Genomic DNA, 19,816 nt, shown 5'->3' on the forward strand with positions numbered 1-19,816 from the left:
TGGAGAAAATAAATTAAGAAATTATAAACTGGCAAAACGAGTGGGAGGAAAACCACATCTAACGAGATTAAACCCACTGGCCCCCCCCTCCATAAACAGTTGATGAATAGCCGTCAATAGCATCCTCTACACACGTTTTATTTATTACATTTCAATTAAGCTCACAAGTGCTGTAAAATAACAGTGAAGTCAAGCTTGTCACCATGGGTGACAAAAGCAGGATAGACGTGTTTAAACTGGGACCAGTCCCCTATATACATGGTGGGGCCCTTCCCAGCACCACCGCCACCCGGCCCCAGGGCGGCTCCGTCTGTGGCCACGGACGACGCCCCTCTTCTGGACTTGTTCAGGCGGCCATCTGCGACGCCAGGCCTCAAAGACAAGGCCTCACCAAGGGTATGAAGGAGGGAGGAGAAAAAGACAGAAATACCCAGAAAGTGGCTTCTATAATTGGACCGGCCTCTCTGCGGGCCTTTCCTTTCTCTCCTTTTTTTTCCCTTTCTCCTTTGGGGTCCGAAGTCAGCGCGGCACTGAGCACAGCAGCAGCAGAAGCCACCTCGTCGCTCCGTGAGTGAAACCGTACACTTCCTCCCTCCCTCCCTCCCTCCCCCACACACACACACACACACTGGGCCCTCGATCCCCGGCCCTCCCACCCCCTAGCCTAGGCTTGCAGGCGTTCACCTCACTTTCTAACAGACCTCTACGATGGATTGTCACCCTGGATTATAAATGTTATTTACTTGTTAAATCGCTGAGCCCTCCACCTCAGCCCCACCACCACCCCCCCCCCCCATCTGGATTATTGGGGCTTCGGGAGAAGAAGTGTCTCTAATTTTTGGATTACCATTAAAGCCCACATGGAGCTGGTGTCTGCATGCTGATCTGAACGACAGAGGGACAAGTGCGCTCGGGGGCCCGAGAGAAAGAAAGACTTTGCTGAAGGTAGGAGTGAAACAGAACAGCTGCTTTATGTTTATCTTGATTCTTCCTATGATTTAAACATGAATTGTGTACGTTTTAAACATTGTCTCTGTCATTCATTTGATAATATTGGGTGATTATTGTGCGCGTCTTTGAAGTTTGAATGGCACTCTGCTGTTGGCCACACGGCGGAGAGGTCTATGGTCTCTTCGTCTTCATCCTCTTCTTCTCATCCTCCTCCTTTTATTTGTCTCACCCTGTTTCTTCTTTCTACTTTCTTTGGCCTGAACATGGGGCAGAGATTATGAGAGAGAGAGAAAAAGAGAGTGAGAGAGAAAAAAGTACCTTGCATTCTGTTTTTCCCATCTTGGGGAGGATGAGGTGCAGGTCTGCTAGAGACATCTACCTTGAGGTCCCAGGTGGGTCGTTCCGACAGGAAGTGGAAACAAGCCGGACCCGCAGGTTGTACAGAGGAAGAGCTGGCCCATGGGTTAAGACACAGACATAATATTTATTTATTTAGCAGATGTTTTATTGCCAAGTAAGCACTCAACTACGAGGAATTGTGTACTGCGAGGAAACATATCTTGTTTTCATGAATTTAGGGATCTTAATAACGTAGAGTGGGATGTAATTGTTGTATTATGACATTTGTTTTATTTATGTTTGCTCTATTCATATATAAGCTGCATTTCAAATTTAGTTTATTTAATGTGAGTCAGCTCATCAGCTTTTGTCCATTTTAATCCACACTTACTGTGGAAATGATGGTCATTATCTTCAGTGATTAGTGGGCCGATTCTACTCCATTAAAGAACAAGCAAAGCCAAGTATTCGCCCAGTGGAACATCAGATAAGGTCTCAAATGAGTCCCCATGGGGATAAGTGGACTTATACCATAGAATGCTCCTGTATTCCTTTCACAACAAGCTCACTATGTGGGCTGGGGTGCAGAATTCTGATCCCATCACCTCAACTGTACCAGAGGGAGTAGAGAAGTCAGTAAACATGAACTAATTTCACCTCCCAAAATAATATTAGCAATATATTAAATGTGTGCAAACCAAATCAATCGATGCACTTTGTATGGTTGCATTTAAAGAATCAGTACTTTAACCTATGTGTATATTCACACAGAGAGACACATTTTGTTGGGAGATGAGTTTCTGGGAGATAATGTGGAACTTAGCATCTGACCCTGGTGGAGACATTTCCAGTGTCAGGGAAGAGGGTGTTTGTTATGGCTGTGTTCAACAGGGCAGCGGTCTTTGTGGCAGGCATCACAACCTCCGGTGCACAATGGGAAATAAGATGAGTTTGGTGTTTATACAACCTATTTATACGAGTGCCACACAAGTGCAGCTTCAACAAAGTCAAACAAAGAACTCTAGAACAGACTAAACAACAGGACTGTGGATGAAATCAGACCGCTACCATCCCATGCCAATCCACAGGACTGGCTAAGGTAGCAGCGTCCTTTAGTACCATTGCTGTTTGGACATTCGCCTATTTCGTTGTGTTACGCCACTGTTTATTCCCTTTGGCTTCCTCGGTGTAGAAAAGGTATTCCTAACACCAATCCGTTCTTCCTGCCAGTATGTCCACAAAAAGGTCTTGGACTTGGAAACCAAACATTCGAGATCCTTTGATCTTTAATACAATGTAATGTATTCTTCCTGACTTATGGAAAGGGAACTTCACTGTGCGTTGGCTGTTACAAACGCACAAAGGAGGCCATTTGGAAACAACAAGGGTCATGAACTCAATTGTATTTGCATGTCTGGAGTTTTAGCCACTGCAGACCCCTCTCAATATCAAGTCCCTTAATCTCCTTCTAAATATAATCATACGTATGCTGAAAGTGTGTCGTTGTGATGATTTTGTTTATCTCCCCTTAACTGACGTTTTACCACAGATTCAGGAACTTGATGGTAGTGACAACATAAACCAAAGAAGCGACATCAAACCGAGGGAGCCGAGATGGGGTTACGACTCGGACTGAGGTTCAGCCTGGTCATGGTGATCCTGGCCTTGACTCTGTCCGGAGAGGGAGTTGAAGCCCAGAGCAGGGCAGGTGAGGCCATCGACATTGCCCCCTAATACACACTCCCTCACACAGAAAGAAGCACACACTCACCCACTCAGACACACACACACACCGAGTTGTCTGGCTGGGGTAACATTTATAGGATACCTAACGCATACTATAATTAGCTTTTAGCTTTTGTAATTCCTCGTGGCGGAGTAGATATCAGCATATCTCCATGTAAAGCACTTTCATAGTAGACATTCCTCTCAAACCTTTGCAAACCATTTGCTCCGCTGTTGCCTTCTGATCTCATTGCTAACGTCCCCAACCCGCAGGGTGTAAGAACGTCCACTACGACCTGGCCTTCATCCTGGACACCTCGTCCAGCGTGGGCAAGGAGAACTTTGAGAAGATCAGGCAGTGGGTGGCCAACCTGGTGGAGTCCTTCGACGTGGGCGAGGAGAGGACGCGCGTGGCCGTGGTGCGCTACAGCGACCGGCCCACGCTGGAGTTCAACCTGGCCAGACACAAGAGCCTGGAGGAGGTGAAGCGCGCCGCCGCCAACATCCGCTACATCGGCGGCAACACCATGACGGGCGACGCCATCAGCTACACCACCCAGAACGTCTTCGTGGAGCGTCACGGCGCCCGGCCCCGCGCCAAGGGCATCCAGCGGGTGGCCATCCTGGTCACCGACGGCAGGAGCCAGGATTATGTCCTGGAGCCCTCCAAGGAGGCGGCGGCGGCGGGGATCAGGGTGTTCGCCGTGGGCATCGGGGAGGCCCTCAAAGTGGAGCTGGAGGAGATCGCCGCCGAACCCAAAAACGCGCACGTCTTCCACGTGACGGACTTCGACGCCATCGACAAGCTCCGCGGTCGACTGAGGAGAAGGCTCTGTGAAAGTGAGTGATTCAAAGTCCCTTAGATGTTTGACATCAAAGAAAAAACCGAGAGATGATAAATGGGGGAGGGTTTGTGGATGACGGCTTGTTTGAGCAGCCTCACCGCTCCTCTCTTCATTTGGATTGCACTGTGGGGACCTGTTGTACATTGAGTGATCAGTGTGCGCAGGTTAAACCCACTATCATCCACACACACAATATTACACTCGGAAAAGGGTAATGCTGAACACCAAAGTTTTATGTTGATATGCCAACCTCGTTGGTACGGATAGTGTAAGTCATTAAAGTTGCCCTTTGATTTTCTTCCTGAAGCGTTGACCCTGTCCACACAACTCCCAGCTGGGAGATGCATAGCAGCCATGTGTAGTGGGGGTAGTTCCTTTTTGGCTCAGACATGGCGGTTAGAAACGGACGTCTCTGTGGTGTATCACCCTTTCTGCCTCTGCTGCTTTGGTGTGAACATCTAGTCCATAAGCCTGCATTGTAATGTAACCCCAGTGGGCCTACCATAACTTTAAAGTGTAAAGGCTTTTAAAGTGGAAGTTAAACCCCTTTTACGGCTCGATTTCAAACACCCTGAAAGAAGAATTGTCACGGGACGAGAGTTCTTGTACGAAGGGGAAATTTTTAAGCGGTTACACGTCATTAAGTATGAGCGTTATAAGGAGTTTATGTGTATGAAATGTACCACACACCAAGGCGTTATACTGTATTTTTCCAAGAAGCTTAACCCTTAAGCAGCCATCGACCCAGATGGCGCTCCACACATCGTCCCGGGCCGTAGCCTAAGTGTACCCTACCACCCGCTCTGCGTAGGTGTACCCTCGCCATGACCTTGAAGTGCCTTCCAAAAGGCACTTAGACGTCACAAAATGAACGGTTCTTGAGTAGAAAGAACCTTAACTAACTGGCAGAGCCTGGCAAAAACCTGGAATTTTAGAATTGTTATTTAAAAAAGATGCTATTATATTTGTAACATTGACCAAATGGCATAGCTAGTTCACGATCAGGGAAGGTCAACTATGAAAAGGCACAGTTTTGGGTTTCATTGGCACTATAAGACGGATGTTTTATTCATAGTAGTTGGATTTAAACCTTGAACCTTATTATTTTACAATATATTTCTCTTTGAATAAATTAGATATATGGCGAGGACTTATGTTATCGGTAGATTGATATGGAATGAAGCTCCCCTACCTTTTTTTGAATACCAATAATTCTATATGTTGATTTATATTATAGTTTCAAACCTATTTTGACCAGAGTCAAGGCTGTAAGAAAAAGGGACATAGATGGTACACATTTTAAATAGACAGAACAATTTCCACAGCTTCACCGAAGATGACCAAAGTGGAGGCATGTGGTGCCAGCTGTCCCTCTGGGTTTAGGATGGAGTCGTTTTAAATTCCTCTTACAAATCAAGAAACAGGCCTTTGGAAATCCTTAACACGCAAGGAATCAATTAAAGGAGCAGAAATGCTGTGGTTTTGTGAAGGTTGGATGTGGTGGGACTGGTACGCAGTGGAGCTTTGACGAAACGGCTCACACCTCCGTCCACCTGGCTCCCATCGGGGTCAGCGTTCACTGGATGGAGGAACCCTGAGGAAGCTACTCTCAATAGATTGTGTTGAATAGCTTGACGTTCGGCGTTGCGCTGCTAATCAACCTGTGCTGTGATACTGAGATGCTGGAGTCCCAAAGGGGCACTCATAGATCACTTTTACAGCCTTTCACCTTTGACCTTCACCTCAGATTCCAACCGGCTGACCACAATTCCTTGATATAACTTTTAAATTGATTATTATATTAAACACAAAAATGTGTTTTTCCCGTCAAACAATGTTCATCTTGCAGTTTAACCGCAGCTGCTGGCCTGCATATCGTCCATTGTTTTCATAGATTAATCTCTAAAGTTACCATGAGTACATCTCTAAGTATGGCTGTGGTCAGCACAACTGGCACGCGGAGATATGCTAAGTTATTTTCTGCTCTGAAAATTACAGCTCAAATATTTTTCCAGTAGATCCCACAGTACAGGCTACGTATGAATGTTGGACAATGACGGCTCTAAAGACACTGGAAAGACAATTTTATCATTAATCCTTCACATGTCTTGTTCACTACATTTTACATAATGTATTTTATTCAATTGACCCAGTACTATATAGAGAACAACCCAGAAACAATGCATTGGGTCAAAAGTTTGGGCATCACTGCTACTTTGTTATACACTGCAGTCCTTCTCAGGAGCCCAGCATTGCATTGCTTCCATCCTGGCATTGAGGTGGAGACTTAAATTATAGTCCTATAGCCGCAAGTGCAGGGAGTAGCTCAGCTGTTTAGCATTTTTTTTACAATTGGGGAGTTATGAGGAGATAGTTAAAACCTGTGACGCAGATGCACATTCATTCATTCATTCTGGCATTCATTGTTTAATTCGAGAAGACGATAGACAATCATTTTGTGTGTAACCGTAAATAAGCACATGATAGAAATGATCAGAAATGTGTTCTGAAATAAAAAAAATTCAACTTCTTGCATCGAGCTGCAAATCCATGGCATGTCAACAACGCCATATTTCATAAACTAAGATTTAATTTTTCTTCAACGTGACAATTTGATTTGGCTGTGATTCATGAAAAGGCTAGGGTTTGAACTAAGACGGGTGTCAGTTACATGGTACACTAGGGAACCTAAGTTTTACAATTCTTATAAAAATCTAAATATATTTCACACCGACAAAGAAATATTTAAAATCCAACAACACAATGTCACCTGTAGTGTTTTTCCATCATCATTTAGAAACTTTGCAAATGTAAGAAGAGATCGTATCTGTAAAAGTTCCCCTGGTTCTCTGCCAAGGTTAGCATGAGTCTAGACAGCATTCACCGTGATGTTTGAGACATGTTGACACAAATAGCAACCGCTTCCCCTGCCAAGGCAAACCTAGCCGTATGTTGTTTTCTTTCTCGCTGTCACATCCGCCATCGCTTAAACAGGGCCTATAAACTTGAGCCCCGTTGGGCCCCGTCTCTCTCTGTTGACCTCTGGGGTCTCCCTGGACACCCCCACTGCGTCCCCACCACCCATGCCTTGAGGTGGGAGGGTTGTGGTGGCATGGGTGGCATTCGGTCTGCGGTGGAAGCCACCGGATAGTGTGTCAGCTCATGAAGCCCTAGCTGTTAAGTGTGTCAAGCATCTTTCTGAGACACCGGATACGAATATCGGTAGACACCGTATTGGTGTGATAGTAATATAGAAACAACAAACATGACTTTACTTCAATAGCTGTTAGGGACCGTAGTGGTGTGATGGTAATATAGAAACAACAAACATGACTTTACTTCAATAGCTGTTAGGGACCGTAGTGGTGGGATAGTAATATAGAAACAACAAATATGACTTTACTTCAATAGCTGTTAGGGACCGTAGTGGTGTGATAGTAATATAGAAACAACAAATATGACTTTACTTCAATAGCTGTTAGGGACCGTAGTGGTGTGATAGTAATATAGAAACAACAACCATGACTTTACTTCAATAGCTGTTAGGGACCGTAGTGGTGTGATAGTAATATAGAAACAACAAATATGACTTTACTTCAATAGCTGTTAGGGACCGTAGTGGTGTGATAGTAATATAGAAACAACAAATATGACTTTACTTCAATAGCCCAATCAAAACAGTTCATGGAACAAACTATTACAAAATGGCCTTAAACGGACAACAATAGAAATGCAACAATTAATAAAACTAGCTTTGATAAGTGTGTGGTTTGCCAAACTGTTTATTAAAATGAAGCAAACCTTTGAATAACCTCTTGATCTGCATCTCCTAGTGAGACGCATCACTGCGTTCCGCAGTGTTCCCAGTGTTTCTCCTCACGCTGTGTACTTACTGCCTGTCTAACACAACCCACTGCTGTACTCCTTCCCTAGACGTGCTGTGTCCCAATATGAAGGTGCAACCGGATCGCTTCAAGCCCGGCAGCACGAGTTACGCTCTGGATGCCGTCCCAGGTACGTCTTGAACTGATGCTTTCCTGACACCGATGGTCAGTTGGTACGGGGGACTGTCACAGAGCAGGCCCAACACCATTCATCCCTTTACTGGGTCATTACATGCTTGAGTTTGTGATGAAGCACACAGATTAGAACAATATATGTCAGTTTGATACGTTTTTGCACTGCTCGTGCATGAGGTATTCATATCAGATTCATGCACAACAACATCAGGATAAGAGTTGACTGGTGTACCCCAGCAGACTAGTGTGTCTGATCAAATGGTCTCATTCAAATGGATGTAGGTTTAGAAACCCTACACCCTCTCTCTCTCTCTCTCTCTCTCTCTCTCTCTCTCTCTCTCTCTCTCTCTCTCTCTCTCTCTCTCTCTCTCTCTCTCTCTCTCTCTCTCTCTCTCTCTCTCTCTCTCTCTCGGCATCCTGTAGCTGCTGTCTGTAGTAGCGTGAAGTAGCGTGAACACTTGTCCTTACTTATCTCTCACTTCTTGCTGCCACTGTGGTAGGTGTGTGTTTCTCAGAAATCCAGACGGTTATGGAGAATGTTGTTGTAGTCCATGTCTACTGGGATTACCAGTTCCTGTCTGTGACTCCCCCGCATATCTATCACACTAATGGCAAAAACAGACACAGAAAGAGGAAATGTTTGGCAAACCTGCTATTGGACTTAACAGACATTGGAACTCTTCAATGTTGTAGACTGACACTTCCTTTTAGGTTGTTAAAGTACATTTGAATAAAGGCCATACCCTCACTGCGATTTTCAATCCACAATAAGCCTTTCTTATCCGTGAGCAGCTCTGTGTCGTTCCTCCGGAGAATCGACAGAATAATAATGACATTTGGCGAAGGATTATCCAATCAAGGGTCATGAGCATGTTCATCTAATAATCAAAAGGCTGTTTGTGATGGACTGGTGGGAATCACTTTAGCATGAAAGGGGCCTCTTCTAACGATGAGGTGATTATGATCACATTTCCAACTGTAGGACGAAAGGGAACCATCTCAAACTCCCCCAGTTTATCAAGCGTTCTGTGTATTGTATATTCAATCACGAGTGCTCCAAGTCAACCTCATAGTGCCTCTCGGTATTGATAAGTCCTTTTCTTTTGGGGGCGGCAGTAGCTCAGGAGGTAGAGGGGGTTGGCTGGTAACCTGAAGGTTGTTGGTTCGATCCCCGGCTCCTCCTAGCTGAGTGTCGAGGTGTCCTTGAGCAAGGCACCTAACCCTGACTGTTAGCTCCCGACGAGCTGGCTGTCGCCTTGCATGGTTGACTCCGCCGTCGGTGTGTGAATGGTGAATGTGAGGCAATATTGTAAAGCGCTTTGAGTGGCCAATGGTTAGAATAGCGCTATAAATGCAGTCCAGTCCAGTCTAGTCCAGTCCAGTCTTTTACTCTAGGAAGAATATTTTCTCATGTTTTCAACGTGGAAACCTCTTTCAGTATGTTTGATGATGTCTATTAGATAACTAATAGACCCCATAACTAATAGTCTACGAGACCCACGTTTATCTTGTCATCACAAAAGGTCCAAGGACCTTTATCCAACAGTACTGTAGTAGAGGACCAAGAAGGGCTTCTGTTCGGACTGAATTTGCTCATCGCTTCACTTCTCCAAAAAGGAAACACAAACTCACTATCTGCCTATCTTTGTGCAGAGGAGTAACTGTTTATGAGCTCCACTGAATCAAACCCCCGGTAAAACGTGTCTGTGCCGACGGTGCGGCGGGGGAGCAGCCGTTAGTGGGCTGACTCGGTGTGCCGACGCATCTTCACTCTCAAATCAGAAAAAAAAAACTCGCAGGCGGCGTGTGCTATCGCGCCCTGCCGTCGCACAACTCATCTGGCTTCTCCCGCAGAGCTGCAGCAGCACCCCCATTGGTGCGTTTTTTTCGGTAGTCAAAAATAACCTTTTTTTTTCTTTTCTTTTTTTTAAGAGGGGTGGGGGGGGGGGGGGGGTTTGATTGATTATACGCTATCCGCTGCCAAGCCAAATTACAGGTCTGCACTGTGTTCGTCATCGCAAAAAACAGCCACGGAAACGGGGAACGGAGGCGAGCTTTGTGAGCGGCGTGCCGAGGCTTTAGACCGTGGTGATAGCGGCAGCCCGGATCCCCCCTCACAGCTGTGACGACCGGGGGGGCCGGGCCCTGACCTGCTCCTCACAGCGTCGCTAAGGGCCGTAGTAGCAGCCTCGCTGCATAGCTCAGCGGGACGCCAGCAGACGCTCCTCTGACGACTTGGTGGCCCTTTGGGCGGCAGATGAAGCAGTCGTGGAATCCTGTTTATACGCTCGGTTATTCTAAGAGTCGGGAGGCCCTTGTTTAAAATGTTTTTACTGTACTCGGTGGCTAATGGGGCGAGGCAGGCACACCTGTTTCTGGGCTATTTCCAAAGCGCCCTTTGTTGCGCTCTCACGTTACTCCTCCCGTGAAGGGTGGTTTAGTCGGTCCATGGTAATAAACTACACGGCATCCCTTCTGAATCATATTCCTTATGCGTTGTTTGCGTTACCAGGTAGGCCTCAAGGATTGACAAAGCAGCTAGTTCCAAAAGTAATCAAAATAACCGCAAGCTTACTTTATGGCCAGTTGGACTTGCCCCCATGGTGCCTGCAAGCTTTGATTCTATTGTAAGAGCTCCTTTTTTGGACGCAGAGAAGGGCTTGTCTCACAGCGTTGGGAATAAGGTTTTCACTTATGCTGCAAATCATGTACAACACACCTGTGCAGTGTAACCACAACCCACGGCAAACACACACACGCACATACAGCCGCACATACTCACATACACACACACACACACACACACACACACACACACACAGCCCCATACATACACACACACACACACACACATACACATGCACACATACACACACAAACACCCACACACACAAAGTTTTAGTTCCACAAATAAAGATATATTCTAATAATCTCCCGTGTGGGCAAGCCTCTTGCAACAAATGGTGAGTGGTGGACCATGACGTCAAGTAGAAAATCTCAAAATAGCTAATAGCGGCGTTATGGGGTGTGGCGGGACCAACCTAATTAAACACTGGCATCCCCGAAGAAGTAACAAAGCCACAGCCTTAGTTCATAGCCCTATATTATTTTGTGTGTGTATGTGCGTTTGTGAGTATGCACTGGGTAGTGTGTCCAAATATGTCTTAAAAACAAATGTTTTCCCTTGTATGGCTGCAGGCTTTGATCTCATGGAGTACTTCAACGTGAGAGACATTCTGGGGACCAGAGAAGATGAGGGTCAGAGCTCATACGTACGTCTTGGGACAATGCCAATTGTACAAAAAACAGAGTAAGTGACGGCCCGTTTTAGGGGAATAAATTATTTTGACATTGAAAGAGAGATTTCTAGGTAAAGTAAACTGCTAAAGTAATGCCAAACATCCTAAGAGATTTTGCAGAAGACAGATTCTGAGTGCAAGGAATGCTCCAAGTAGAGGTGATGGGTCTCTGTATCCTCATGGCAATTTGGGCACAGGTGCCGAACTTCTGTTTAAAAATGGATCTTATCTTCATATCACAAGCAGTGTCCAAAAAGCATATTACAATTTTTATCGGATTTTTAAGGTTTTATCAGAAATGTGTCATGTGACATCAATGTGTCAATGTGATTGCTATGTCATCAATCTGTGGCCGATCCGCTAGATTTGGGGTACATCTTCCCAAGCTACACACGTAGCTGAACCCGTAGCCTTATAATTAGGGTAACATATGGCATTGAAACCAACATGTCCTTTTCCTTCCACAGAGACGTTTTTCCTCAGGGACTGCCAGACGAGTATGCCTTTGTGACAACGTTTAAATTCAGGAAAACCTCCCGACGTGAAGATTGGTACCTCTGGCAAATCTTCGACAAATATGGCATCCCACAGGTGGGTGGGCCAATGTAAACCCACGCGTCCGTTTTAGCTCCGTACACCCGGCTTAACCATAAGCCAGTATCAGGTAGCGTGTGATTAGGCATTGGGCGACATGTGGGATCCTTTTATCGTCCTCTTTAGTGTATTCTAAATGTATATGCCATAGTTTTTGACACACTTTAGTGGTTTTCTACCAACCACTTCACAAGCTAAACTGTATTTTTCGATATGCTGCAGCATACTTCCTGCCTGTTAAACGGCCCGTAACATGCAGGTTGTCCCCTGCTCCCCAGCTAAACTCAAACCGATACCTAACCCTAACCCCAATGCTATATAATAATGCTTATTAATATCCTGACATCCTCAAACCAGTTTGTGTAGGCATATTCGTCTGGAAACTTATTTCCAGACGAGTTATTTTTCTATTTCCAATGGACGTTATTAATGGGTGCAGACCACAATGCCTGTGGACTTAATTGGAGATACCTTCATCAAAACCAGACCAGTCAGAGCGATCAACAGCCATCTTGGTTATTTTTAAGAAATGCCTCAGCAGCGCTCCGCTCTGTACAGTAGTCTATTAATACCCGGCACATATTAGATAAACGGTCGTGATTGGACCGAACCAGGCCAGATCTGGTGATAATCTGTCCGAACATTAGAGGGGCCAGTAAACAGCCGTTTGGTTCCCGGTCTAGCCTATTACTGCGTTTATATAACTCATATACCTCACTTACTTATATTGACATACCGTTTTTGTAGGTCAAAGGAAATAATGCTCTCAATGAGGCTTCTATCGCCCAATGGCCTCCTTAAACACACGCTCTCCTCACCTCCACCGCCCCCTCAGGTGTCCATCCGCCTGGACGGGGAGAACCGGGCGGTGGAGTACAACGCGGTGGGCCTCACCAAGGACGCCGTGAGGGCCGTGTTCAAGAACGACGAGGTGGACAACCTCTTCGACCGCAACTGGCATAAGATCGCCCTCAGTGTGGACGCCAAGTCCGTCACCCTGTACCTGGACTGCAAGCTGATCCAGACGCTGCCCATCGGTGACCGGGAGGACATCGACATCCAGGGGAAGACGGTGATCGGCAAGAGGCTGTACGACAGCGTGCCCATCGACGTGAGTGAGAGCATCGGCTCCTGCAAATATACAGTATACTGATTTTTTTATTGTGACCGAAATATTGTTTTCATTTCAGCTGCATGAAAGGGAAGGCATTATGAGACGACTCAAGTATCAGAATGATAGTGAATCTTGTGTGTGTGTGTGTGTGTGTGTGTGTGTGTGTGTGTGTGTGTTTGTGTGTATGTATGTGTGTGTGTGTGTGTGTGTGTCTGACACGCTGCTAAATTAAAGGTTTGTGTTTTGACGTGCTACCTAAATGAAACGTGTGTGTCCTTTACTCCCCATGCAGTTTGACCTCCAGAGGATGATGATTTATTGCGATTCCAAGCATGCAGAGCTGGAAACATGTTGCGACCTACCTACTGGGCCAGTAAGTACTGTACAATTTCCCCCCCCGTTTCCCGTTGGCACAGTGGTTGGGTTATACTTGTAGCAGGCGTTTAGTGACTATTCTGGGCTGAAGGGCTGCCGAGGTACTGGCTTCATCTACAAGCATGTAATCTTTGTTACACAGGTCATGTTCTACAGTATGTTGACTTTGAGAGATCCTTTGTAATTAAAATTTCAGTGCCCGAAGAAGGTTGTTACAGAGGCCCCCCCGGTACAGATCCCAACCCCGGCCCCCACGGTGGCGGAGCAGAAAAGAGGCCCTCAGGTCAACTGTTCCTGTCCTCCTGGGGAAGAGGTAGGGTCGGGTTAACTCTGCCCATCACTTTCCGTCCTTCTCGCCTTTTTGGTTTCTCCCCCATTTTTTTATCCAGTCTTTTTTTTTGACTACGCTGGATCTGAATTGTTCTATCTTTTCAATCAATTATTTAGTTTTGTTGATAGTTATTTCTTTCCTTCATTCTTTCTCTCTTTATTTCTTTATTTTCCTCTTCCGTCTTTCTTTCCTGTTTCCTCTTTCTTAAACTTCCGTTGGCGAAAATGTTGTGAAACTGATATCCGAGGCACTTCTCTGTATTCTTTTTTAATTTCCCTCAGGGGCCAGCAGGGGAACCTGGCGTTCCGGGCACCAAGGGTGTAAAGGTCCTCTCCCAATCCTTATAAGTAATATTTTGTGTGAGGCAAAATATGAACAAATTCCCGGCCCCTAGTGCCTATGTGTTGGGGCTCCTTGGAGCTCTCTCTCACTGTCCCCCATGCCTACGTCCTTACAGGGAGACTCTGGCCTGAAGGGCGCCATGGGACAGAGCGGCGTCAAAGGACAGAGAGGAGAAACTGTATGAGATAACCTAATGCGTGCCTTTTCTATTGATATAGACACAGTGTATGGGCAATCCTGGGAAAGAAATGTTGCTATCGTTAATGTGACTCTTAATACTTTTTATGTTGTCCAATCGCATGCCATTTCTCTATTATACTCTCTGGCTTTTCTTCCCGCCTCGATAATAATTGATCCTTGTCGATTAATTATTTGCAGGGCAAAGTAATCTCTGTCAAGGGTGACAGAGGTGAGAAGGTAAGAGCAGTGGTTGACTGTTGAAAGTAGACCTCAGGTCTGTCTATGCATGCGCTTCTCCTCCTCACACTAATCCATTGCATGCGTCTGCGTGTTGCGCCAATGTTGGAGGCAAGAACTCAATAAATGAGCCTAAAGCAGCATTCGTTCATTTCTGACCCTGTGAAGGGAGCTTGTGCACTTTAAAGGCGGCTATTTTGAATCTCTACTCCCAAACAGAGCAGAACAGGTAGAACAATGAGCAATAAACTCTTTAGCCTTATAGGCAGAATGATTGGTTGTTTTTTAAATCATTTGCCAATTTAAAAGTTTTGAGCAGTTTTAGAAGTTGGACAAACAGTGAACCGTGTAGGCAAATTATGTATCCCATTTCTTCCTTGTACTCAGACAAAGTGGCTATGGTGAATGAAAAGGTTTACGGCTATATCATTGTGTGAATTACAGGCCAGGTAACCACAGATGGTGTGTAGCAAGAGAGGGAAAGACCACACGAATGCCCACCCAACCCATTATAAGAGAAATAGGGGAAGATTATTGGCCTGTAGTACCGTGCAAGCGGCCCGGAGAAGGGGCACTTACGCCGTACCCACAAGTTGTAACCACAAAAAATGAAAAGGGCCTCGGCCTTCTTCATGCTACTTTATCCAAGTAAGTTTGTGGGTTGTCGTACTTTTGACAGATGTTTTGTTTGAGCCAATCAGAAAACAGAGTGCATTCATATTCATGTTTTTAGTTTGCTGTTGTGTGTCGTGGCATCACAATAATCAAGTTTAGAATTTCACAGCCACTTAACTATCCCCAAGTTTTCACGAGCACTAAGTTTCAGTTGTTTCAACTCTTTATTATCGCAAAAAAAAGTTTTAAACTAATTCATTCCAGCATTTATCGAAAGATGAATGCAGTTGACGAGCATGGCACAGTTCTGTCTTACCACCCACCTCACCCTCTCCTTCTTGCCAGGCGGGACCACTATCACTTTTCAGAGTGGACCTTTGTGTTGTGGTTATATATAGCTATGTGTGGCACAGAGCTTCATGGCATGAAAGTGAATTCTTCCAGCTCTGATTGCCTCTAATTGCATCTTCCACTGCCTTCCACAGGGCATCGCGAAGCGTGTTTGTTTTGTACTTTGAATAGAAGTGCTCTTCATTAAAGACGACCCGTAAAATAAGGGCCCTCTCCTAATCTGGGTGATGAAAGGGCTGACGTAGTTTTAACATTATATAATACCTCCTCCAGAATAATTAAAGGGCAACCTTCTGCCACTTTCAGTGGTTTATGCTGCCTTCTGCATCGCACTTTCGCAGTTACCATGTCATTAAGAAGGCCCAAATTTTACATACCTGGAGATCCCTGGCCACAGGAAGTGACATCAGTGTTGAAAGAAAGTAGGAGAAACCTGAACATCTCACAATGTTTGAAAGACAATGAGAACCCAATGTTGTGTGACAGTTTAAGTTTTGTTGGTTGAATTTAGGAGCTGAGTTGACCACACTTAGACCATGCTATTGTTTTGCATCTTTATCCATTGTTGGTCTGTGTGTGTATAATGTCTCTTTTCTGTGTGTGCGTGCGTGCATGATGCGTATGCGTGTGGTTAACATGTGGACACGTTTGCTGTTACCTTGAGCCTAATCTTGAGTTTCTAACATTACCTTTTTTATCCCCAAAATCAAGTGGATTTGATGTTTCATTAATAATTGTCTTGTAATCCTAATTCAATCCGATTCCCCCCCCCCCCACCCCTTTCCATCAATTGTATACTAAATCCTATTCTCGCTCGCAGAGCTTTGTGTTCTCAACAGCATCCCGTCGTCATGGTGATCCCCGCCCTCACCGCATGTCCGTGTGACTCAGCGCCGCTGTCTATAAATTAACCCCCTCTCCTCTCTCGGTCTGCAGGGAGACTCCGGAAGCATCGGGTTAACAGGTCGCGATGGACCCAAAGGAGTGAAGGTAAGCTCAGTCATACAGTTCACCTGTACAATGTGTGTGCGTTTAATGGTGAAGCTGTCCGGTCTAATCGTTTTTATCCGAAACAGGGAACTGGTGGGATTCCAGGGATCGATGGCTTGCAGGGCGACAAAGGAGAAAGTGTAAGAAGGGAACTCTCAGACGTTGAATGTTTTCGTTGGGGTTATTGTTTATTATTCATGTGGATGAAACTCTGCACTCTTTTCACAGAGGTGCCATTGTAGGACCAATGCAGGTGCTGCTCTCCACATTAATGACGGGTCTGCTGCTTCATGTACCAGGGTGCCTAAACCAGTGGAGATTCCCCTTACCACTCCCCCTTGTTTTGAGGGGTAAGGGGAAGGGGTAAAGGGAAGGGGTAAGGGGTAGAAATGGGATTGGGCCTTAGTCTACGGCCCGTGCCCTGGCACACAGAAGGACCAGACCCATCATTAGCGTTTGGAGGGACACCTGTGTTTGTCCGACGATGACACCTCTGTGGGAAGAGTCATGTTAATAAATAACAAGAAGATATACACTCTATAAAACCCTGTGACCGCCCTGATCACCTATGGAGATAAAATGACATCTGTAGGGAACAAATAGAAACAATTGACGCCCCTTTCTTAAGAAATGTCCCACGAGAGGGAGTGCTGTTCTACCTAATATCAGCGTGGCTGTGTGTCAGTCATAGCTACGAGAAGCGCAGGCTGTGTGCTCAAAGCAATCACAGCTGTGCTGCTATTCAGTATAACTGCATGACCTTGAGTTTGCTATTGCTTTAAAACCACTGATCTGCAAGTTCCATTTATTAGTTAACATTATGAACTGACTACAGATGAGTTTTAGGATATTTTTGTTTGTTTAATAATCTTTCTGTTGCCACCAGCACAAGTACTTCCACCACTGGACAAAGACTGATGTGACTGTTATCAAGCAACAGACAAACATTTTACTCGCTTGTACATTTTTGTAGTTCCGCACATTACCGCAGGTCAGCTACTTTATATCGGCAGACATTTATCTGTATGTTTTCAGTTATTGTGCAACCAGGGAATCGAGACTTTGTTGACAGTTACTTTGGTGGCACGCTTATGATCGTTAATGTAGCGGAATTATCCAAATACTGTTATATTCATGGTATGCCTTTTTGTCAAAGCATTTGACTTGGTCTGCACTGTGAAACCATGATAATGAACAAATAATAAAGGTGATAGATAGATCTGTTTCCCTGCATCATACCATCTCTCCTCTACCCCGGCAGGGTGAAGGCGGAGCCCCTGGTGTAGAAGGACTGCCCGGGTCAGTGGGGCTAAAGGTCAGCTGAGACACCCTTCTCTCCCCCTCCTCTTCCTCCCCCTCCTCTTCCTACTTCTCCTCTGATTGCTGACCTGGCACAGGGTGTTATTATACCTGTTCCATCAGAAAGGGCAACTCTTTCACCTATTTATGCCATGGCTGGTCGATGTGAGAATTTAAAGAAACAGGCGTGTGAGTGTGGATACAAACTGGCCAATCAGCTGGCTCGTTCTGCTGTATGCTCTCCCCTAAGTAGTAGTGGCTGAGGTCAGATCAAATGAGGAAAAGAGAGGTCCCTCCCGAGATTGAAGATTGGAAACATCACTTCTTTCAGAGGGATGCTTTCAGTGTCTGTAGAACTTTTCCAAAAGAGAGAAATCAATAAATGTGAATAAAATAAAATGACTTTGTCGACAAAACTACTTGTTTCACCAGTATGCGTTTTAGTGATCTTTATACTGGGGATAAAACTGGAAAAGACTGTGATTTGAGGTCAAAGGTCAGCCAGAGATCATGGCTCATCCAGGCTCGGCCCGTGTTCCTAAAAAAGAAACTATTTTGGTACTGCTTACTTTGCTTTTCGGGGCAGCAACACAAACGCTATGTTATACGAATCTAAAGTGGTTACATTTTGTTGAATAGGGAATCCAAGGGGATTCAGGAGTACCTGGCGTGCCTGGATTCAATGGTGTCTCTGTGAGTATTTTCCGTCATTGTTTGAATGAAACGTGTTTGTTTCTAGTCGTTCAACACACTGATGTCCCAACGCTGTGTTTATCTATCCTAGGGAGAAAAAGGATTCAAAGGAGAACAGGGAACTCCCGGGACCAAGGTATACATTCACAACGTCAGCTGGAGTAAAGAAAGGTGGTATCGTAGCTTCAAGTTTATTGGAAGTCTGTTGGTATACACTTTAGTGTATTCTCAGGTCATTTCTCACTGGGAACCCTTTGTAAAGCACTGCGCGCCCTTATCCAAAATGACTCAATATCTTGGCTGAGAGCAATCCAAACACACACTAAAATGCTTCATGACAACAGATTCCTTGAGCTGCATGACCTAGATTAAGTAGAGTGACTGGACAGGGTGCAGTGCAGGGATGGGAACCAGAACACAGAGCCAGTAGTTGCGTATTTTTTTGGTATAATCGGTCGTGCAAACGGCTGATTAGACATGACGGTGTGTAACAAACTCCACGGAGGCGCGAGTACGTGACAAAGTGGTACGGGAAGGTCAATAATCAACAACAGCTTTCATGGAGTGAATTGTGATCACTTCACATCACATCACACAAGATCTCAGACGGCAACGTCGGTACCACAATGGGTAGTTAGTTACCCAACCTGTTTTCTCTAGAACAACCCCCCTCCCCCCTCCACTCCTCCCGGTAAGCCGACAGAGCCAACAGTGGTAAGACCACATCACAAGACTCCATGGTTAGTAGTCGTCAGGGTAGTGGAACCTTCCAGAAGCTCTGCACACCGGAGCTTCACTCATTCCCTGAGTCTGAACATCCCAGAGGAAAGGCTGAGTGTGTGTGTGTGTGTGTGTGTGTGTGTGTGTGTGTGTGTGTGTGTGTGTGTGTGTGTGTGTGTGTGTGTGTGTGTGTGTGTGTGTGTGTATGTGTGTGGGGCTGTAATAGTGTGAACAGATGTGGCTTCCTTGATAGACTCTCCAAACTTCCTGCCAGGGATTGTGCGGGGGCGTGTTGGCCATAATGCTGTTCATTCAGGACAGGCTAGAGAACCTGTGGCTAAGCCCCCCCCCCCTCCCAACCCCCCTAACCCCCCTTCTTCTTCCCAGGCCATTGCACTGACTTCCCCTGCAATGCAGAGTGTTAATACGTTAGCCGCAGGTGGCATACAGCCACTACAGCTATGTTTGGTGCATTGCGTGATTCCTCAGCGTTTAAGACTTGGATCTTATGGAGTCTTAAGTCCTGCCCGGTTTGGTGCAGTGCAACGATCAACCTTGATTAAATGGAAAGGTTGGAGGCTGGAAAGGACCTTTTCAGGCCTTCATGTCAATATGTATTACAATGTGTCAGGTTTTGAAGGTGTTTTTAATGGTTTTGGGCCATATGGACATACTTTGCACTGTAACAACATGGTTTAGTTATTGCAGTGTCGCTTGTTGAGTTAAGCTGACAGTTAGTCAGTCAGTCAGTAAGCCCATATGGAGGATCCATTGCTGTCTTGGCAACATTCATTATT

At 45.5% G+C, this 19,816-nt stretch overlaps 1 protein-coding gene across 3 annotated transcripts in view; it reads left to right on the forward strand.

Annotated features, from left to right (window-relative positions):
* The first annotated feature begins 653 nt into the window (after nucleotides 1-653).
* The window catches only part of col22a1 (collagen, type XXII, alpha 1), a 47,160-nt gene continuing 27,997 nt past the window's right edge, over nucleotides 654-19,816 (forward strand). Inside the window, exons 1-17 of one of the 3 annotated variants that reach the window (XM_060042677.1) lie at nucleotides 654-945; nucleotides 2,840-2,998; nucleotides 3,289-3,855; nucleotides 7,794-7,874; nucleotides 11,078-11,189; nucleotides 11,646-11,769; nucleotides 12,608-12,883; nucleotides 13,179-13,259; nucleotides 13,458-13,574; nucleotides 13,874-13,918; nucleotides 14,050-14,112; nucleotides 14,313-14,351; nucleotides 16,254-16,307; nucleotides 16,394-16,447; nucleotides 17,569-17,622; nucleotides 18,246-18,299; nucleotides 18,391-18,435. In XM_060042677.1, the coding sequence (XP_059898660.1) occupies nucleotides 2,905-2,998; nucleotides 3,289-3,855; nucleotides 7,794-7,874; nucleotides 11,078-11,189; nucleotides 11,646-11,769; nucleotides 12,608-12,883; nucleotides 13,179-13,259; nucleotides 13,458-13,574; nucleotides 13,874-13,918; nucleotides 14,050-14,112; nucleotides 14,313-14,351; nucleotides 16,254-16,307; nucleotides 16,394-16,447; nucleotides 17,569-17,622; nucleotides 18,246-18,299; nucleotides 18,391-18,435 (1,860 nt within the window). In that variant the 5' untranslated portion in view covers nucleotides 654-945; nucleotides 2,840-2,904. The remainder of the gene's footprint in view (nucleotides 946-2,839; nucleotides 2,999-3,288; nucleotides 3,856-7,793; nucleotides 7,875-11,077; nucleotides 11,190-11,645; nucleotides 11,770-12,607; nucleotides 12,884-13,178; nucleotides 13,260-13,457; nucleotides 13,575-13,873; nucleotides 13,919-14,049; nucleotides 14,113-14,312; nucleotides 14,352-16,253; nucleotides 16,308-16,393; nucleotides 16,448-17,568; nucleotides 17,623-18,245; nucleotides 18,300-18,390; nucleotides 18,436-19,816) is intronic. The other 2 variants (XM_060042678.1, XM_060042679.1) reach the window with 2 other exon arrangements.

The sequence above is a fragment of the Gadus macrocephalus genome, chromosome 22 (assembly GCF_031168955.1).
Source record: "Gadus macrocephalus chromosome 22, ASM3116895v1".
NCBI lineage: Eukaryota > Metazoa > Chordata > Actinopteri > Gadiformes > Gadidae > Gadus > Gadus macrocephalus.